The 19,908-nt window shown below is 50.3% G+C and overlaps 7 protein-coding genes across 7 annotated transcripts; 3 read left to right on the top strand and 4 right to left on the bottom strand.

Annotated features, from left to right (window-relative positions):
* The first annotated feature begins 179 nt into the window (after positions 1-179).
* Positions 180-2,608, top strand: ASPWEDRAFT_35371 (uncharacterized protein). Its single transcript, XM_040834216.1, has 7 exons — positions 180-657; positions 714-864; positions 926-1,086; positions 1,138-1,617; positions 1,664-1,717; positions 1,767-2,132; positions 2,181-2,608. The coding sequence occupies exons 1-7, from the start codon at positions 645-647 to the stop codon at positions 2,429-2,431; spliced, it is 1,476 nt and encodes a 491-aa protein (XP_040695443.1). The 5' UTR covers positions 180-644; the 3' UTR covers positions 2,432-2,608.
* Positions 2,609-2,722: 114 nt separating this feature from the next.
* ASPWEDRAFT_147700 (Zn(II)2Cys6 transcription factor) lies at positions 2,723-5,455 on the top strand. Its single transcript, XM_040829531.1, has 8 exons — positions 2,723-2,809; positions 2,857-2,939; positions 2,998-3,807; positions 3,861-4,069; positions 4,117-4,249; positions 4,293-4,502; positions 4,548-4,703; positions 4,751-5,455. Exons 1-8 carry the CDS (start codon positions 2,735-2,737, stop codon positions 5,376-5,378), a joined length of 2,304 nt encoding a protein of 767 aa, XP_040695442.1. The 5' UTR covers positions 2,723-2,734; the 3' UTR covers positions 5,379-5,455.
* Positions 5,456-5,487: 32 nt separating this feature from the next.
* On the top strand, positions 5,488-6,614 carry ASPWEDRAFT_179466 (sugar phosphate isomerase/epimerase family protein; the record flags this gene model as incomplete). Its single annotated transcript, XM_040831795.1, has 1 exon — positions 5,488-6,614. Exon 1 carries the CDS (start codon positions 5,613-5,615, stop codon positions 6,612-6,614), a length of 1,002 nt encoding a protein of 333 aa, XP_040695441.1. The 5' UTR covers positions 5,488-5,612.
* Positions 6,615-6,688: 74 nt separating this feature from the next.
* ASPWEDRAFT_285619 (putative RNA interference and gene silencing protein (Qde2)) lies at positions 6,689-10,094 on the bottom strand. Its single transcript, XM_040833152.1, has 4 exons — positions 9,876-10,094; positions 8,572-9,811; positions 8,280-8,524; positions 6,689-8,227 (listed from the first exon to the last, which is right to left on the bottom strand). The coding sequence occupies exons 2-4, from the start codon at positions 9,602-9,604 to the stop codon at positions 6,764-6,766; spliced, it is 2,742 nt and encodes a 913-aa protein (XP_040695440.1). The 5' UTR covers positions 9,605-9,811; positions 9,876-10,094; the 3' UTR covers positions 6,689-6,763.
* Positions 10,095-11,074: 980 nt separating this feature from the next.
* On the bottom strand, positions 11,075-14,912 carry ASPWEDRAFT_285285 (Ran GTPase-binding protein LOS1). The gene is made up of 6 exons (XM_040833146.1): positions 14,828-14,912; positions 14,560-14,767; positions 12,782-14,354; positions 11,704-12,729; positions 11,198-11,649; positions 11,075-11,150 (listed from the first exon to the last, which is right to left on the bottom strand). The coding sequence occupies exons 2-6, from the start codon at positions 14,569-14,571 to the stop codon at positions 11,124-11,126; spliced, it is 3,090 nt and encodes a 1,029-aa protein (XP_040695439.1). The 5' UTR covers positions 14,572-14,767; positions 14,828-14,912; the 3' UTR covers positions 11,075-11,123.
* Positions 14,913-15,109: 197 nt separating this feature from the next.
* On the bottom strand, positions 15,110-16,914 carry ASPWEDRAFT_167767 (xylulokinase; the record flags this gene model as incomplete). Its single annotated transcript, XM_040830196.1, has 2 exons — positions 15,110-16,342; positions 16,414-16,914. 2 exons carry the CDS (start codon positions 16,912-16,914, stop codon positions 15,110-15,112), a joined length of 1,734 nt encoding a protein of 577 aa, XP_040695438.1.
* Positions 16,915-17,652: 738 nt separating this feature from the next.
* On the bottom strand, positions 17,653-19,852 carry ASPWEDRAFT_35365 (cation diffusion facilitator family transporter). The gene is made up of 2 exons (XM_040834215.1): positions 18,754-19,852; positions 17,653-18,695 (listed from the first exon to the last, which is right to left on the bottom strand). The coding sequence occupies exons 1-2, from the start codon at positions 19,586-19,588 to the stop codon at positions 18,043-18,045; spliced, it is 1,488 nt and encodes a 495-aa protein (XP_040695437.1). The 5' UTR covers positions 19,589-19,852; the 3' UTR covers positions 17,653-18,042.
* Positions 19,853-19,908: the final 56 nt, after the last annotated feature.

Raw genomic sequence — 19,908 nt, 5'->3', positions numbered from 1 at the left:
TACTGGATTGGGGGCCTGAAGTTGACACCTGTACCGGGGATGTTTGAACTGCGCTGATTAATGCGGCCATACATCAACAATTTGAGATGGTGAGATGCTGGTTGAGTATGGAGCTGATGTGAACTATGCGGAACAAGGCTGGTCTATATCCGACAGGGAAGACGGATGCTGCAAGGGAGGGACACTATTATACTGAAAGAGGTATTATGAAGATATTCAGCTAGTCTGCCAACACAATCATCAACAAAATCAATAACAATGATATATTCATAAGATGAATAACCTCATCAGCTTGCGATAACCCGAATGCGTCGATCAGCAGCGACCCACCGTTTCTCCATTTTCCGGCCTCAGATAAGCAGTGCGATCGAACACTTCAGAATAATGGGATGAGATGCTCCTTATGAATGGATGAAAAGCATCACATATCCAGTTATCCATGCCTGCGTCTCCACTTGGATCGACATCTTTTCAGCTCGTCTTTTTAGCTTCCCAGAATTTTTCCCTCGTTCCTTTTCCCCTCACGCTTGTTCGGTCTATTTTCTGACGACCTTTTTCTTTTCTTTTTCCTTTCTTCTTTTCTTTCTTTTCTTCCCCTTTTCCTCCATCGATTTCAGAATCCGGATTTCCTCAATTCTGTCAATATGGGCATTCCAGGTTTGTTCTTTTTAATTCGTCTTCTGTATACCCTCACTGACCTTGACTCTCTACAGAACGCGAATCGGGGGACCATCCGCCAGCCGAGGCTGACTCGGAGGAGGTGCGCCCTCCGCCCACGGTCAACGAGCGCAAACTCATGGCCAAAATCGACTGGCATGTGGTGCCGTGTCTGTGTGCCATGTATCTGTTTGCTTTTCTGGATCGGTGAGTATTTATTAATTAATTAATTATACAGAATATCTCAGTCAATGCTAATGGATTGCAGAGTCAACATCAGTAACGCAGCGACCCTGGGGCTTCAAACCGACTTGAACATCGAAACAGGCACCAAATACAACACAGCGCTGACCATCTTCTTCGTGCCCTATGTGATTTTTGAAATCCCGTCGAATATTCTCATGAAGAAATTGAAACCGCATTTGTGGCGTATGACTCACCCGAACTATTTGTCATGAACACGCTGACAAAATAATGCAGTGTCACTCTGCATGTTTGGCTTTGGCGTCGTCATGGTCTGTCAAGGACTCGTCCAGAACTGGGGTGGTTTGATGGCCACGCGTTGGTTCCTGGGCATGTTCGAGACTGGTCTGTTTCCTGGGTGTTTCTATCTCATGGGCATGTGGTATCAGCGCAGTGAGGCGCAGAAGCGATTCAGTTTCTTCTTCAGTTCCACCACCCTCGCTGGTGCCTTTGGTGGTGCTCTCGCTACTGGTCTTGGAAAGATGGAGGGTCTCCGGGGGTACAATGGATGGCGATGGGTGTTTATCATCGAAGGCTGCATGACCTGTGTCGTTGCCATGATCACCTTTTTCCTCCTGCCTGATTTTCCCGAAGATGTGAAATGGTTGACGGAGGATGAGCGCGCGTTTCTGCGTCACAAGCTGGCCAAGGATACTGGCAAGGCTGAGCCGAATGTCTCGGTTGGCTTTAAGGATGTTTTGGCCGTGTTTAAAGACTGTAAGTCCTACACCTACGGAGTATATGGACTATACTAACTGAACAGACAAAATCTTTATCGGTGGCTGGATGTACTTTGGCCAAGTCGTTACTGCTTATGGTATGCAACTCATCTATATCTACATCTATCAATAGTGCTAATTATCCAGGCTACGCCTTCTTTGCACCAACTATTCTCAAAACATACGGCTACTCTGCTATCCAAACCCAGCTGTACTCGATCCCCCCATGGGCCGCTGCGTTTGGCTTCTCCATGTTGATCGCCTTTCTTTCTGATCGATTCCGCCATCGGTTCTTATTTGCCCTGTTTCCCATGTTGATCGCAATGGCTGGGTACGGAATGCTGCTGAACATTACCGATCCAGCGAAACACCACATCCAATACGGAGCTCTTTTCCTGGTGACCTGTGGATGCTACAGCGCCATGCCAGTGCTTGTTTGCTGGTTCGCCATGAACCTAGGAGGCCACCGCCGTCGCAGTGTTGGAACAGCCTGGCAGATTGGTTTTGGAAACAGTGAGTCTACACAATACTGTGATGAAAGATGATAACTAACTAGATCAGTCGGCGGTATCATCTCAACCTACGCATTCCTGAAAAAAGACTCCCCCCTATACAGAAACGGATACATTATCAGTTTATCATTCCTGTGTTTCTCTGCCGTCATGGCCATTACCTACTTTTTGACCTGCTATTTCGAGAACAAGAAACGCGACCGCGAACAAGCGAACATGTCGGCCGATGCGCCGACGCTGACTGAAGAGGAGGAAGATGCGATGGGCGATTTGGCGCCCTCGTACCGCTACTATTATTAATTGATGAATTTTATATTCTGGAAGTCATGGAAATGACGATATTTATCAAGTACAAGGTTACCTAATGTATATGTGCTAATGAGCTAGAGATGGTGTGGATATACCATGGATGATGTAGATAGAATTGAACAAATACATCTGCATAAATCTATAATAATCTATCTTTTCTAATTCGTCAAACGATCGTGGCAAATCCAAATACAATTAATTAAACGATCATAAAATGCGGGGTCTCCACTCTATAAAATCAATCTCGCAAACCATTTTCCATCTCCAACATTCACCACCAACACAACACTGAAAATGCCATCCACAAAACCCTCAAAGCGAAAACACGTCACAACAGCTTGTGTCCCCTGTCGCGAGAGCAAAGTAAAGGTACGTAACCCTACCTGATAAATACTATACAATGACTAACCCAAAAGTGCGATGGCAAATCTCCCTGCTGCTCCAACTGTCGCTTGAAGGGGAAAAAGTGCCATTTTCCGCTTGGGGGGGATAAACGACAGTACGCTTCACTACATCCTAGATGCATATTTGCATAAGTATATGTATTGATGAGATAGAGTCTCCCACCGAGCAGCAATCAACCTCCTCGCCAGCCGCGTGAGTCAATTATCGCGTTTTCTGGTCGAGAAGGGATTGCAGCCTCCGCCTATGCCAGATGGACAGGAGAGAGATCTAAAGCGGGTTCTGGATGTGTTGGATCTGACGCAGATTAATTTCAAGTTGGACCGATATGAGGATTTGAATTTGGAGTTGTCGGGCATGCAGCCTGCTGTGAGGGCTGTTCAGGATGAGATTGAGGCTGAGGAGGACAGCCTGGCTGTACCGACAGTCGAGGATGAAGAAAGGCAGAAGAGCTCACTGGACCTGGGCTGGGCAGCACTTGGTCTAGATGATCCCCAGCCAGCACCGGAACTGTCTGACGACGTGTCTCCTGGAGATGGACAGGACCGTTCAAAGCAGCCAGATACCCACGCACAAGAAGACGACAACACATCCAGCGAAAACAGCGGCATTGACGAAGTCGTCAACCAACTTTCAGACCGAATGGGGACGCTCCAACTCGCCCCTGACGGGCAAATCCGATACTACGGCCCAACATCTAACTTTAATATGATCACCATGCCAGAACCAGACATGTTCACCATCCACCGGACGGTTCGAAATGAGGGCCTGGAGTACCTGGAGCGACTGGGTATTGACAAACCAGTTCCTGCGGAGGTGGAAGACCATCTGATTAATCTCTACTTTACATGGCATGATCCTGCGTTTCACGTTGTGGACAGGGGGATTTATGAAAAGGCGAGAGAGAAGTGGCAGTTGGAGATGGAGGATACGCCGTATTATTCAGAGGCGTTGACGAATGCGATGTATGTCTCATATCGTCTTCTCTTCTGAAGCAGACTGCTAATGATACATTCAGGTGCTGTCTAGGAGCTGCCTGTGAAGTCCGCTATCATCCGACATTCGTCACATTCCCTCAATCACTTTCGGATTTCTTCGCCGATCGAGCAAAGGCTTTACTCGAGATTGAACTGGACTGCCCGTGTCTGGCATCCATCCAGGCAATGGTTGTTCTCAGCGGTCATGATATTGGCTGTAAGCGTGATGCTCGGGGGTGGTTATACAGTGGTATGCATGCGTATACCCTTCACTATTCTATCTTTCTAATCGTATAGGAATGGCAATGCGACTTGCCTTTGCGCTTGGACTACACATGGATGCATCGTCGTATGTTGAAAAGGGATCTATCAGTTCTGCCGAGGCAGAATTACGCCGCACGGTGTTTTGGGGGACATACATCGTTGACCAGTATGTCATCACGCTGTCTTTCATATATGTACTAACCCTCTAGTCTCTGGGGCTTCTATCTCGGCCGTCCGTTCAGAGTCAATATGCAGGATGTAACAGTCGAGAAGCCCATTTCGTCTACTTACAATCGATGGTGGCCGTACGTATCATCCGAATCTACAGGCGAAGATTCAATCCAGGATGATCCAACTGGGCTTTTGAGCGAGCAGAGGATTCTGCTGTGTGAGATGATGGAGCCATTGGGACATAATCTGTATGTCTATCTATATCTTGTGGTGATTCAGTGCTAATCAAGTAGATATGGACGCTCAAAAATAACAAACCACGAACTCCAACGCCTCAACGAAGAAACAACCAACAAACTCTTACATTGGCATTCCACCCTCCCTGATCCATTACAGGTTAATCTTGACGATCTGACAACGCCTTATCTCCCTCATGTTCTCCTCCTCCAGTAAGTCCTCCATCCCATACAGCTATACAGAAAACTAACAAGATCAGCATGCAATACCACCAAGACATAATCCACGCCCACCGACCCTGGATGTCAAAAAACTACATTCAACCCCAACCCCCCCAAGGACCCGGCCACACGCACGCCCAGAGAATGTGCATCGACTCGGCCATCGCAATCGCCAAACTCCTCCACCTCTACGAAGCCAGATACGGCTTCCGGCGTATCCACATCCAAGCCGTCTCCATCACCTGCTCCGCGGCGCTGATCCTCCTCTTCGCGTCCGTGTTTCACAAACAGCCAAACGGGGATGGAGATGAAGATAGCGAATTGTCCATGTCCCGCAATTTAACTGTGTGTTTCCGCGCGCTAGACGAGTTCGGATGTTCATGGGAGAGCACAAAACGCGCGCGCGACTTTCTGCTTATACTACAGCGGCGGTGGGAGAAGAGGGAGCGGAATTATCAGTCTGTGAAACGGGGGGTGTCGCGGCGGGGGTCGGATTCGATTCCTGGGAAGAGAGCGCGGACAGGAAATGAATTTACTGGTGGTGGTGCTGGGAATGGTGATATTGGGGAGGTGGATCTGGGGGTTGAGTGGGTGCTTGCTCCTGGGTTGCCGGGTGTTGGTGTGGATGTTTCGGGGAATTGGGGGAGTGGGTTTTATCCTGTTTGATATATTCTATATTTTATTCTGTAGACATAGTTGTTGTAATTGAATAGTACTCAGTTGTATACAAACCAACCAATCACAACCACCACACGGAGTCCATTCCCGACCTCATCTCACCAGCATTTCCGTCTTCATCAACGGAATTTATCTTCCGTTTTACTTGAACTCCTATTTCAACCTGTCCTCGTACGCATTAACAATCACCCACTTAACAATACCACCTTCCTACAGCCCATCATGCTCCCCAACAAACTAGCAATAAGCAGCATCTCCCTCTCCCAACATCCCTCCCACAAACTCGACACGAAAATCCGCACCGCAGCACAAAATGGATACTCGGGAATGGAAATCGTCTATTCAGAGTTGAAGCTCTATGCTGATTCCCAAAACATCGCCATGCTCGACGCCGCGGATAAAATCAAAACCCTCTGCGCACAGGTTAATCTAGATATCCTCTCTCTCGCCCCGTTCGAGAACTTCGAGGGACACAACTCTCCCATCGAAGAGAGGTTGGCGGTTGCGAAGGAATGGATCGACATCGCCCGTCGACTGGGAACGCCCTACCTCCAGGTCCCGTCGCAGTATAGCCATCCCAAAGACTGTACGGGCGATGAAGGGGTTATCGTCTCTGAGCTCCGCCAGTTGGCGGATCTGTGCAGCGCCCAGGCACCGATCGTATCGGTTGCCTATGAAGCTCTATCCTGGGGCACGTACTGTTCGACATGGGAGTCTTCGCTAGAGATAGTCCAGAAAGTGGATAGGCCGAATTTCGGGCTGTGTCTGGATACATTCCACGTTGTGACGAAACTCTGGGCAGATCCGTTTTCTGTCTCTGGGAAGTTTCCCAACGCTGATGCCGATTTGGCTGCTACGCTAAGGTATTTCGTGGATACTTGTCCCCTGGAGAAGATATTCTACGTGCAGCTGTCTGATGGCGAATGGTTCGATCCGCCGTTCAGCGCCGCGCATCCGTGGTTTGTGGACGGGGAGGCAGCGCAGTTTACGTGGAGTAAGCATGCGAGGCCGTTTCCTGGGGAGACGCAGTTGGGTGGCTATATGCCTGTTTCGGAGATTGCGAGGACGTGGTTGGTGGAGAAGGGGTTTACGGGGTATGTGTCGATGGAGATTTTTGATCGGAGGATGCGGGAGAGGGAGAGCAGGCCAGATGATGCTGCGAAGAGGGGGGTTGAGTCGTGGAAGAGGGTGCAGAGGGAGATTGAGGCGTTGGCGAAGCTTTGATCATATCTATCTATATGCATAGTGAAAGGTGTATGAGCTGAGTTTTAGTAAAAATGAATATTCATTCCGTCATTAAATGCAATCCAATGCTCCAGCTGATAATTATTCCAATTTCTCTCATCAGATACCAATCATATCCAATTCACATCCTAAATGTAAAACATGGCATCGCGAACATTCTCGTGAATCCGCACGCGGCTCGAGTCTGCCTGAGAAGGCCCCCTCCTGTCTCCCGTCACACTAGTCGCAGGGCTCGCAGGGAGAGAAGGATCAAACAATCCACTCATGTAACATCGTGCTCGCTCGCAAACCAGATCCGCATAGTACGCCGGGGGACAGATACTTACGGCCTTGGTGGCACGTCCAAAGAGATAGCAGAGGTTGTGGGTGACATCCTCAAGAGCGTCGGCAGCAGTCTGGAATGGCTTTTGCACCTTTTGGTCGCGGAAAATTTCATCATAGACGATGTAGTAGTGGGCGGGACGAGCAGTCCCCTGGAGAGCAGTGTGCGCCTGCAGGAAAAAGTCCCAGTTCCAGGCTTCAGTGACACCACGGTCGACCACGGTACCGTTCTGAGGGTTCGATGATCGGTCCGCGTCCTCCGTCCTAGTCGGGTAGAAGCGGTGGTGGTGGCGCTTTCCGACAACAACAATCGTGATCTTGGGGAAGCCCTTGCTGGTAGAAGTGGCCGGGTAGAGCTCCTTGCACGCCTTGCGCAGAGCCGGCAGTTCCTTGTCAAGAACCTGATCATACTGTCCTTCAGACACTCCGTCTCGGTAGACAAGAATGTTCTGCGGGTATGAGCCATTATGCTTCATCCATAGATGGAGACGGGATTTCAACATAGTGTCCAAATCAGACACCATCTCCTGACGCGCAGTTTGAACCCGCAAATCAGCCGGCCACTGTGCGAGATGTCGATCAACAGACGCAACAATAGCGGCCACACTAGGGGCGTTAGACGCCGAGCCAGGCGACGGATGCGTCACATCAATACCAACAACCATCGTCTTGCCCTCGGAAAGAACACCTAGCTTGGCAGGGTCCAAGACCTGGTTGCGACCACCAAGCTTCAGGTTGAACTTGAGTGCCACATTCGCAAAGTACTGCGCGTTGTTGGGCTTTGCAAATTTCTGTGCAACAACGCACACATTAGGAATTCCAGCTTGGACATCGCAGGCATACTTGACCTGGTTGTAGATAGCTGAGTCAGCCGCTGGCAAGATGACCAGGATAAACTTGGGAGGCTTGGGAGCACGAGCGAAATTTTGAACGGCATTGTCGATGTCCTGCTCGCTTCGGACGGTAGCGCGCTGACCACGGACGCAGTTAATAGCGTTAATGCCAGTCTGTCGGAGCACATCAGTGAAAGCGTCAATCGTCGGTTTCAACCCTTCCTCATCTCTCCATTGATCGCGCCCATTCGGGTAAGACAGCCACAGGTATGTCCAGTAAGGCAGCTCCGTTTTGGAGGCAAATTGGATGGATACCATGTTCCAACTGCCAAACCTAGGCTTGATAACCTTGTTGCCAGCATATTTGACATCGGGGCAGTTCAGCACACGACCAGGAACCGTCATTAACTTGGGAGTCAACTGCATTCCAAACGAATCCTAAGAAAATCAGCAATCTAGACCAGAGTTCAAATGGAATAGTCAGACTTACAAGAGTAGAGTCAGCAGACTCGAGACCCAATGTCTGAACTCCCGAGGTGATAATGGACTGCGCATTCTGAGCAGGCTTACGCACTGCAAATCGGATCATCCTCTGGGTTTGAGATGGACTCAACTTCGAGTTCGAAGGCTGACCAGGAAGCACCTGGCATACATCTGCAGGCAGATAAGATGGGCGCTGACGAGTGCCGACATTAATAACAGGTAGACTGGGATCTTTGATGGTAATGTTGTAGGCTAGAACGCGTTAGCGAAACCCACTTCAACTGCTGGATCTAACTTACTCTCCCGGAAAAAGTCATAAACAGTGATGTATCGTCCACCAGCAGAAGGAGGCGGGGGACCAGCCTTAGCAGGCTTCTTGCCCTTGCCTTTAGACTGTGGCTTTCCTGCGGGCCCTTCACCTGGAGCACCGCCCAAGAAGAACTGAACATCCTTAGGCCCAGCACCGAATTCGCGAATGATAGGGGGGTTCTGTTCATCGCGACCATCATCGCGGGTTGCAACACCTGCAATTGTCTTCATCCTTGGAACCACGCGGCCCTTTTTATCCTTCTTGATGATATGGGTAAGTCTAACGGAAACCCGCTTGAGGAAGTTTCCAAGCTTGACCTTGCTTGAGCCATTCTCTTCCGTGTAAGCATACATCAACCGCTCAAGCGGGCCATCTTCATAGAACGCAGCATTCTTGACCTGGACATTGACGATAACACGGGCAGTAGCGGCACGCACACTAAAGAAGAATCCTTGGAGGGCCTTGAGACCAGCACCAAGATCAAAAGTCTCCGTGGCAGCCAGCTTATAGTGCTTGCTCTGGCCGATAGATGCAATCTCCGTAGATGCCTTGGGGGTATGTCCCATGACAATGTTCAAGCCTTGGATAATCTCTTCCTTAGATCGAAGCATAGCACCAACACCACTCGAGGTAAGGTAATTGATCAGCTCAGACGTAGAAAGCGTACCCGTAGCCTGCAAACGGCATCGGTAAGTAGGCGAGTTCTCAGGGATCTCATCCTCATATTCGCTTCTGTACCGGATCTCATAGACATCCTGGAGCTCCAGCTGAGTCTTGCTGATAAGGTTGGACTTGAAGTCGGTAGCGATATCACGCTTGTTTGCCGCGAAATGGTCCTCGAGCAGCAATTGGATAACGCGGTTCACCTTCTTGCCCGTGGGAACTCGACCACGCTCATCACCCGACAAGATCTCAACGCTGTAGCGGTATAGTTGAAGATCGCCCTTGAACGCCAGCGGGAAAGAGTTGGTCCACAACATGATCTGCTTTCCCTGAGTACCAAACCCAGGTCGCTCAGGCATTCGCGGATCAAGATTCTTCTTCTGCGACGAGACCTTGAGTGCCTTTTCGACATCCTTCTCGACACTAGCAACACCCTCATCTAGAGCAGGCGGGTAGCCGGGACTGAGCACGGGGATGTAACGTAAGTACAAGTTGCAACGATCTCATATATGCCATAACATATATGCCAAGTGACAAGTGACACGTAAAAAGAAAAACCCATTTACCTGAAGGCATGAGGTTCAGCAGGGCCACCAGGACCACCTCCACGGCCTCTACCACCAAACCCACCTCGATCACCTCCTCCCCGCGGACCTCCCCTCCCACCTCTGAAATCTCCTCTGCCACGGTCACCTCTGAACCCCCCTCTGCCACGATCGCCCCCTCCACGAGACTCTTGCGATGGTCCCTGTCCTCTTCCTCCAGGCGAAGGACGGAATGGAATGTTAAAGTCTCCCCGGCCACCACCGCCGCCCCTCCCGCGATCACCGCCTCGTCCTCGCCCGCGACCACCACCACGACCACGATTCTCAGACATGATTGAAGCTAGCAATACAGAGTCAGACTCATGCAAGAAGCTATGCTGGTAACAGTTCCCCCCCTCGACGATGAATTTGAGGTTGGGTAGTTCCTCAGAGAGAGGTGTTGCTGGGGTTCATACAATTACAGAGTCACGTGGTGCTGACACCTCAGACAAAGAAATGATATCAGTCAAAGCCCCGCACGCCTGGGCGATTTCAAAAGATACAGAGACCAAGTCTCAGTTACAGTACAATAAGCGCCTTCAAACCCCTGTTCAATGCTAACGATTGGGTGAGCAGTTCTCAGATAGACGGCCGCCGCAGTGGTGGGGAGCCATCAAGACAAAGAACCATGGAACGCCACGATGATCGCTAGTGTGTATGCTTACAGGTGAATCATGATATTCTCAAGTGTCTTCATTTTCTATCTATAGGGAAATTTGCTCGATGCTTCATGATGGCGTAGTCATGTATAGCCACGGTCAGGTAAGAAGATATACAGGCTACTATCCACGATAACCATGTCCATACATGATAAACAGGGGTACACGTCACAGATCATCCATGAGAACAACATTGGATTGGATCTATCAGATTGCCACACATGTAACACTTACCCAATTCCAAAACATGCATACCTATCCTTCTATCTCGGCTGATCCCACCATTGCCCGATTTTTTTTCTTTTCAAATCATTTTTTTCAGAAAAAAACGCAGAGACAAAGTAAATGCTCTGTATATCAACGCCTGATCATGCAAGTGCGTCACAAACTATATACCCTTTTTTCTTTCTTTTTGGTTCGAAGAAATCATCCAGACAGTGGCAATAATGAGTCCGGGCGACAGAGCATCAAGGTAAAGGATCACGTGAGAACATCAGCTCATCAAACCAAACCGTGGGGGAATCTAAAAGGAAAATAGAACATAGAAATGATTGGGTGAAATGGGGGGTGAAAGAAGAAATATGAATCGAAACATTAAAAACATCAAATAATCACATTGAGCGTAATTCGTCGCTTCATGCGCTCAATCGTTGGATGAAAGACTGTCTTTGTTAGAAATGAGCCTACTAGTCAGACCGGTGAAACTTACTGGGAAAAACTGCCGGAAACCCTTCAGGTCCAGCCGGCTCAAAGCATTCAAAAACTCTTCAATCAATTCCGTTCCCATGCCCATAGAAGGTAATTCGCGGTCGCGGAGGTATTGAGCATACTCCATTCCCGTCTTCGAGTAGATAATCCGCTGCAAAGATCCAGCTTCAGCAAGGACCTGCTTGGCCATTGCGTCCTTGGGGTTGAAGGATGGCGTAGCAGGAAGCGCCCAACACAAAGGCGAGAATCGGGTGATCATAAACTGGCCAAAGCCAGGAAGGGATGCCTGCGGCTGCGCACCGTTGGCCTCAGCTGGTGCGACATCGGGCCCACCCCAGAAGCTGGCCATTCGGCAAAGAACCGAAAAGGCCATCTTGGCAGTAGTAAAGTCCTCAACATCCTTTGAGAAGTGTTCAATCGTAGTGATAACGGTTTCAAAGATAGGTTGGTTTCCTGGTCATGTTAGCATCAACAGATCCAAACTGGAACAGGATATTTGGAACTTACTTTCGCTGATGATGACAGTCCCCAATTCATTGTTCATCACAGCAAGCAGGAAATTGAGGTACTCCCGCTTCAATTCCGCCAGCTGAATTTCATCGTCCGTGCCCGTGGTAGGGTCTGCAATGCTGGCGAAAACTCGCTGCAGGAAAGGTGTGAGAAGGGTGTCGAGGATGGTGTAGATTTCAGTCTTGAATCCGAAAATCACTTGATCCAAGAGACGCAGGAAAAGAGCAATCTCGTCTCGTGACGAAGTCTGAGTAAGAAGACCATCGATCCAGGTGGGCAACTGAGGAAGGATTCGGGGACCCACAACGCCGATAAGTCTCGCGAAGGCAGATCGAGCAGCGGTTCTGATCATGAATGACCCCTTGAGCGAGTCGAGGGAAACAAGCGTAGCTTCAGATACTTGGCAGAAGCCTTCAGACACTACAGCTGGCGGCAGATTTGCGGGAGAGCTTGTTCCGGGCATCCAGTCCGAGAAGCCTCTGGCAAGTGTACCAAGAGCCATGATGTCATGGTGGATTTGCAGCAAGGCACGCTCGTCGTTGGCCTTGGCCGCAGTGAGATTCCTTTCCATGTCGAGGAAGATGGGGTTCAGGATCATCTGCGAGTAGACAACCTGCTTGTCAGCTGGGACAGTCGGGGTGGAGCAAATGATGCCAACTGCCTCGAACAAATAGAGCTGGCAGTTGAAAACAGCATCGGCTGATCCTTCGTGATCCTCCGAGGACATCTCATCTCCATCTTCCCCTTCGGAAGGAACCTCGGCCTGTATAACCAGCAGGTCGCCCAGAGCCTCCACAACCGTTTGCGCAACATTGCCGATCTGCGTTCGCAAATGCTTCACCAAGCGTTGGAACAAGTACCACGACCGGGTCTTGACCTTCTTAACGGGGTGGTGTACGAGTTGCAGGAAGCTTTCCAAAACACCGGGAATAAGGTGGGTGTTATGCTGGAAAAATGCGCTGTAACGCACGCAGATTTCCATGTACTGCAATTGTGTTGCAGGGTGGGTGAAAGACCTGATATCTGCGAATTGTTAGACTGCCATATTCAAATAAATCATCGTCCCAGAACCTACCAGACTCAACCATCCTCTGCATCATAGCGATAAGTCGCTCCGAGGCGGGGTTGTTGGGACTGTTTTTGTTGTACAGACCACCACCCTTGACAGCAAGGTCGCCGAATAAGAACATCTCATGCAAGGCGAGGTCCAAGTCACGCCAATCCAGTTGGCCTCCAGACTGCCGCAGATTCTCAAACGTCGTTCCCACCAGCTCCGAGATCGCATCCATATAAAGCTGTTCGTTGACCGAAGCAATGATTTGCTGTAGAACACCCAATCTCTTCCGGAGCTCCTGGAACTCAGCCTCGTCTGTCTGCTCATCCTCGTCTCCCCAGGAAGAAGTGTCATCGTAGCGCATCTTCGCAATGATCGCCTTCAGGATGGGAAGCAAGATCTCGGAGTGCTGGGCAGCGAGCACCGGGTTTGTCTTGGCGATCTTTCGACAGTAGGACAGCAGATCGTTCACACATGGGATGACGGTCGAGCACACCTCATCGTACTCATCGGAGAAGAATCGTAGGATATGGGGGAGGAACACCTGAAGTAGACCGGTTGCCTTTTCCTTGCAGTCGGGAGTGACGGTGTCCGCTTCCAACGCCCTCGAAATATCAATGACGGTGCCGTTGACGAGTTTCGCAACCGTTTCCGCCAAATCCGTATCGTACATGGAGGTAAACCGGTTGTCACGGAGAGGAGGGCTGTTCGAAAGCTGGGTAACGATGGTGTCGAGGTTAAGGAAGAGAATCATGTCAATCTTATCCTCCGGCTTCATCTTTTTGGCGATAATCTCTGTAAAAACGTCAATGGCCGCATCTCGAATCTTGTCTTCTCCCTCTCTCATTTCCGGCTTCTGTGCTCGTCCAAGCTGCTGGAACAAAAGGTCAAGCATGGTCTGGTTCACCACGAGACCGATATCAATCCAGCTGACCCAGCTACCGACCGCCTTCAGCGCCATCTGCACGATTGTGTCGTTTCCATCCTGCCACGCGGACAGGATCTCTTGCCAGGAAGTGGCGATCTTCTGCATATCCCTCTGTCGAATCAAATCCTTCAGCAAGTTCGCCCTGTCTTGTTCCGTGCGGGATCGTGATACAAGCACATCACCAATCTCATCGTGAATAGAGTTAATGACTCGGAGGTAGAAAATGATGCCCAACGGGTTGTCGCGTGTTGTGCTAGCGGGGGACTTGTAGGTCAGGCTCTGAAGGTCATCGAAAAAGGATTCCCAGCCGCTGGCATAGAGAGCCGAGAAGAGGAAGGTAATCGTCTGGGCGATCTTATTCTGAATGTTGGCCGGGTCGGGGGCGGCAGCTTCCTGGCCGTACACCTGGCGGAGATAGGCCAGCAATCCATCCCGGACATAACCTAGAGCCTGCGGATCAATGAGACCTCCCTGGGCGGCGCTGTTGACAATTTCCAGAGCCACATGCCGTACGACTTCCGAGTTCTGAGGGGTTTTTGTAACGAGGGGGAGACAAAGCTGCCATCCCGAGGGGTCGGTGCGGAGCTGATTCAAATATTCGAAGGCTTGTGTCTTGAGGGCATGGTCTGAGGAAGCGTCCCAGCCGATTTGGATGGCATTTATTACCTATTTAGATTACATTTTTGTTAGAAATTACATGTTTTCTGCCCATTGTTCATTGAGAAAACAAGACCAAAGGAGGGGCACGAGGGGGCCAGTGGTGGGGGAGGGGAAGGGCTTTTTTTTTTTCTTTTTTCCCTCTTGCCTATGACAACAAAAAAAAAAAAAAAAAAAATAGGGCAGTGTGCGGGAGAGAAATGCAAATGCGTACCTGCTCTTCCATCTTCGACCAGCCGAAGTGCCTTCAGAGTCGGGGAAAGACTCAGAAAGCAAAGGGAGGGAATTAAGACTGCGTTCGACAGGGACGGTTTGGTGTTGGGTATGGTTAAAAATCGAGGCGGAGGGTCATATCATCGAAACGGCAGGTTGATGGAACCACGGGTGGTTTTTGGCCCTCTCGGCGGTGTTTCGGGGCTGGCCTAAGGGAGAGACTAGAGTCAGACCCAGTCACTTGGGTAAAATGATGGCAGACAACTCACTGCTTTTCGCTTTCGATGGCCTGGATGGGCTTTTGGTCTAATTCTTCGACTCTCCAGATACGTTGGGGGTCTTGGAATGGCTCTGCTGAATGACGGTGAGAGCGAGTCGAGGTGGTTTTGTGTGGCCGCAACTTTTGCTGGACGGCGACCGAAAAGGGCAAGGGGCGTCGTGATCTGCCGCGGCCATACATACAAGCCTTATATAGTGCTGCAATAGCATCATGGTTATGTAAATAGCGTAAATAAATTAATTAAATCATGTGCGGCATTTATGCCGTTTTTCTACTGAGTCTGCTTCTTTTTGGCTTCCTGCTTCAGGACTTCCTCCTCCACTTTTTCGAATCCCTCTACAGCCTGCCCATACTTTTCAAACACTCCCTTCTGGTATCCATCGGCAATCTTCTCGATAAACTCCTCTTCTCTCCATCTCTGGCCAATCAGGTCCTCAAATGTCTGTCCAGGAGTTCTTTCCAATCCCCACACGGCCTTGTACGCCGCTCCCAACGCACAGGCGTTATCTCCAACATCTAGCTTATATACACCTTCCACGCCGCCTAGGATCTCCCCAGCAACCTCAGCAATAGCCTTGTTCTTGGAGCCTCCACCGACAAGATACACTCGGCGTGGTTGGGCAGGAAGGCCATTGCCTGGGCTCTGGGTCAGGCCTCGTGACCGCAAACGGAGGGACAGCATCTGGCTCTCGACGATAGCACGAGCTTCGTCCAGAGGGTGATCCCATCCGTCATCGGTTTCTGTCAGACGCTTCTCGGTCGGGTCATAGTTGAAACGCCATTGTCCTGCGCGCAGGTTCGGGACAATCTCAGGTTTGGGGAAGAAAAGACCCAGTTTCATAGGGTCTGAAGCGTTCTTCTGGCCCATGGCTGGTGTCTGGAGAGTTACCTGGTCAAAGTTTGCCCATTGGGCAGCAGATGAGTCTTTGCCCAATTTCTGATCAATGGCATCGCGGACTTGCTCACGAGCCAGGCCACCGTTCTTGTAGCATAGCATGAACATGTACAGGCCGGGAGTGGTAGGGTGGTTGAAGAAATGGGTGGCTGGGTCTGGCTTGTAGCTGGGGGTCGACATGAGGAAAGTAGTCGAAGTTCCCAGCGAAACCATCGCATCAGATGGTCTCAATGGCAGAGCAAGAATAGTTGCTGGGTTGTCTCCGGTCGATGGAATTACGGTACAGTCGGGGCTGAAGCCATAACGGTCGACATAGTACTGGTCAATCATGCCCAGATGAAGGCCTCCGTCCTCAGGGACATCACCCAGCTTGCGCTTGAGGTCTGCGACACCAAAGGAGCCAGCAAACAGCTCAAGGATCCGATCGTCATAAGCACCCTTCTTGATATTCCACAAGTTCATTCCGCACACATCGGAAATATCAAACGGAGCAATGCGGCCCAGAAGCAAGGACGCCAGGAAAGACGAGACCAGCGAGATCCTCGCAGTCTTTCCGTATACATCGGGGTATTTTCTCTGGAACCGAAGAATCTGCGGACCAGTGAATCTCTTCGAATAAAGTCAGCTCCAGATACAAAACAGCTTCCCCTCCCCTCCATCTCGGTGAGAAAAAAACTTACATGATGAGCCTTACTCCCCGTCACGGTCGCCAATTCTTCCTTACTCCCCAACACCGCATCAAACTCATCACACTCCTTCTGCGTACTCGAATCCTGCCAATTAGGGCTATACGGGTGCGAGAAAGCCTCACTCAGCTGCTCTTCGAGCGTCTTCTTCGAATCCAGCCCCTTGAGCAACCTCTCCGCATTCTCGCCCCAATACACACTGCCATGCTGCTGTCCCGCACCACTAACGCCCTTGACACGGGTAAAGTCCAAACCCTGCTTTTTCAACTCGCTCAACACCCCATCCAGCGCCTGCAGCCACAGCGCAACGGGTGCGACTACCTCGTGCTCGGCCTCGTTGATTAGAACGCCCTTTTTGATGGGGAAACCGTGCGAGTCGGCGTCGAAGTCGAATTTCGCAATGTATTCGACTTTCAGGTCGGAATTGACTACTAGACCTTTGAGTTGTTGGGTGGAGAGGTCGAAACCAATGTACAATGGGCCTTGGGACGCCATTGTCGCTGTGGTCGTTACTGTTCTTGTCTGATTTTTTTGGTTAGATGGCAGATGGCGGGGGAGGGACGATGACGTAGTAAAGCCGGAGGGGAGGGGTCCGAAGGAGGAAAATAAGGGTGAAAGGGAAGAAGAAGACAAGAAGAAGAGAAATTAAAAGGAGGAGGAAGCGAGAGAAATAGGAATTTTATACAAAGCAGCCAAATTACGGTGCGCACGGGAAGTTTGATCTATTCAACACACACAGACAGTCAGACGCCGTCAAAGTCAAGTCAAGACGATCTCAGCAATTTATCCGGAAGGGGGAAGCAATCCTAATTTATTTGATCCCACATACTCCATATGATACGAGCAGCCAAATCTGTCTAACTAAGCATGAAATCAATTGCTCTTAGTATTACCGAAACAATCATTCAAAAACCAGAATTATCCAGGTTTCGTCCCAATGCGATGAACCGGCGATGATGTAAATCCCCAGTATCCCCATTCACCATACAGTGTGTCAGGCTGTCAGTCCCACCGCCGGGAATTTGCCCGGTTAATAGAGCGAGCTGCCCCTCCGGAGTTCTAGAATCCGAAGCTATCCATATTTATAATGTGCTAGATCAGACGGAGGGTGAGGCAGCTTCTAGAAGACTCTATCAGTCTAGATTCTTGTCTCCGATGCTTTAAGGGTTGATAATCCCAGTCGACTTACATTAGTTTTACTCGACCGGTTGGATGATCCTATCAGGTGACCTATATTCCTGGAGTTAATTGAGATATTCATACTTTATGCATAGTGAATGTATGAATTGTATAGATTTTGTATATGTATAGGTGAATCTATTTCCAAAGGACATGCCACAGCTATCCAAATATGCAGCAATAACCCAGCGGATAATCTAGTTTTATCCGATCCAAGGTCTCCAACCGATCTTCTCTTCACCGGTTGCAAATCTCCTTGCGAACTTGTAACCACAATTCCCACGGTACAGCAATGATTCCTCTCCTTCTCGCCACCATCCCGGGGGTATCATATGCACGTTGGCTGAGGTCCGAAAAGATGACCAGAAGGAAAATGGTTGATAATCAAAATAACCGCCAAGGCGTTGGCCGATTCATATACAAAAGACAAGTCATCTCTGCTCTTCAGCGCCGCTTGCGAGTGTTGTTCTCATGGTCGTGGTGGTGGTCGTGGTCATCATGTGAATGGGATTCGTGTTCTGCGTCGGATTCCCCAGCCTCCGGCTCGGGGTTGGCTTGTGAACTGAGTTCCTGGGGAATGAACTCTTCGGCAAACGTATTTTGTTCGTGGTCAAGAGGCACAAATCGGACCTTAACTCGCTTGACACCACGAACCTGTGTGCCGATTGCGGTTCGCACAGCCTCCTCGATCTCGCGGGACCGACTGACGGACCAGTCGCCCGGCAGTGCCAATTCAACCTCCATGAGGTAGTTCTGTCCAGATTTCAGACCCTGCACATCCCGAATGTGAACGATGTCGCCATCGATGGTTTTCGTGAGGACCTTGGACGCAGCCTTGCGCACGGAGTCCTTGATATCATCATCCACCGTTGTGTCGGCGAGCTCCAAAAGCGAGGTGGCAGTGTTACCCCATCCAGCCTTGATAACCATCAACGAAATAAGCAGTCCGCCCACGGGATCCAGCCAGGAGGCGTCTCTGAACAAATAAGTCCCACCGATAGTAAACAACGCCACGATACTTGTAAGCGAGTCGATGCGGTGGTGGATAGCGTTGGAGGCGAGCACAGACGACTTGCGTTCATTTGCGACTTTCATGGCTATTGTTGAAACCAGAGATTAGTAGACCTTCAGAATGTAGAATCCAGCAATACTCACTAGCATGGTACAACCATTCCTTCACAATGATAGACCCTCCAGCAATCCACGCCGCATTGACATTGGGACTATGAATATCCACCCCATGACTGTGCGAGTGACCATGTCCCAGAACCCCTGAATGAGCCAGCATTTCCGCTGCCTCAGGGTAAACCTGACTCAACAAGGCCTGGCTCGCATTCAAACCCATAAACACACCTCCGCAAAGTAACAGTCCACTCACGCCCAGCGCGCCGATACTTTCAACTTTTCCGTAGCCGTTGGGGAACCGTTCCGAAGGGGGTTTGAGCGAGTAAGCGACCGTCCCTAGCGTCAGGAAATCTGACACGAGATCGGTGAGCGCGTGGTAGGCGTCTGCAACGAGAGCCTGAGAATGAAACATATATCCTCCGATGAACTTTCCAATCGCCATGGCGAGATTGGCGACCAGGCCAATCCGGGTGATGCGCACGCCAGCGTCGTGTGTGTTGGTGGAAGTCAGGTAGACATTATCATGGTGGTGGTGATGGTGGTGATGGTGGCCACCGTGCCCACCATGACTTCGAGTTTGAGCAGCCATAAGTGGAAGTGTTGTAGTTGTGGTGGGTGTTGAGGTGATTATAGGACACGGTGTGATGACATTGGAGGAAGAGGAGGGAAGGCCGGGCTTCTTAAGACGCGAGGAGATCGTCGATGTACGGAGGACACGGAGCTGGGCTGGCGCACGAGCGACAAGTGAGACACCGTGGGATCGTAAGGGACCACAGCGGAGGGTTGACGACGACGAGGAGAGTAATAAAGCTGGTGAAGATGGTGATGGACGGGCCCTGCACCGCAGGGGCTTCGTCAGCGGCATCAGGGCAACGCACCTCTCGGAGGGGGCGAAGATTATTGAGGCACGCGAGAGGTAAAAGAGGGCAGTGAACAAGCAGCCACGGCGGAGGACAGGCTATAGATTGTGGCCGTGATATTACTGGAGATGATGAAGCTGTTCTTGTCCATCATTCAGCCTCTCTGCGATCAACATGGAAGAGAATTGATCCCTTCTGTATCCTCATAACTAATCCGGCAGAGGCGATCCGACATGCGCTGACGATTCCGGCTGCGGATCCGACGGCGATGAATAATAGTAGATGACAATTTACAATCCATCCACGTCTATTGAACTATCCTGCC

Source organism: Aspergillus wentii (genome assembly GCF_001890725.1).
Source record: "Aspergillus wentii DTO 134E9 unplaced genomic scaffold ASPWEscaffold_1, whole genome shotgun sequence".
NCBI classification, from domain to species: Eukaryota; Fungi; Ascomycota; class Eurotiomycetes; order Eurotiales; family Aspergillaceae; genus Aspergillus; species Aspergillus wentii.
This window is presented reverse-complemented; position numbering and strand designations above follow the sequence as displayed.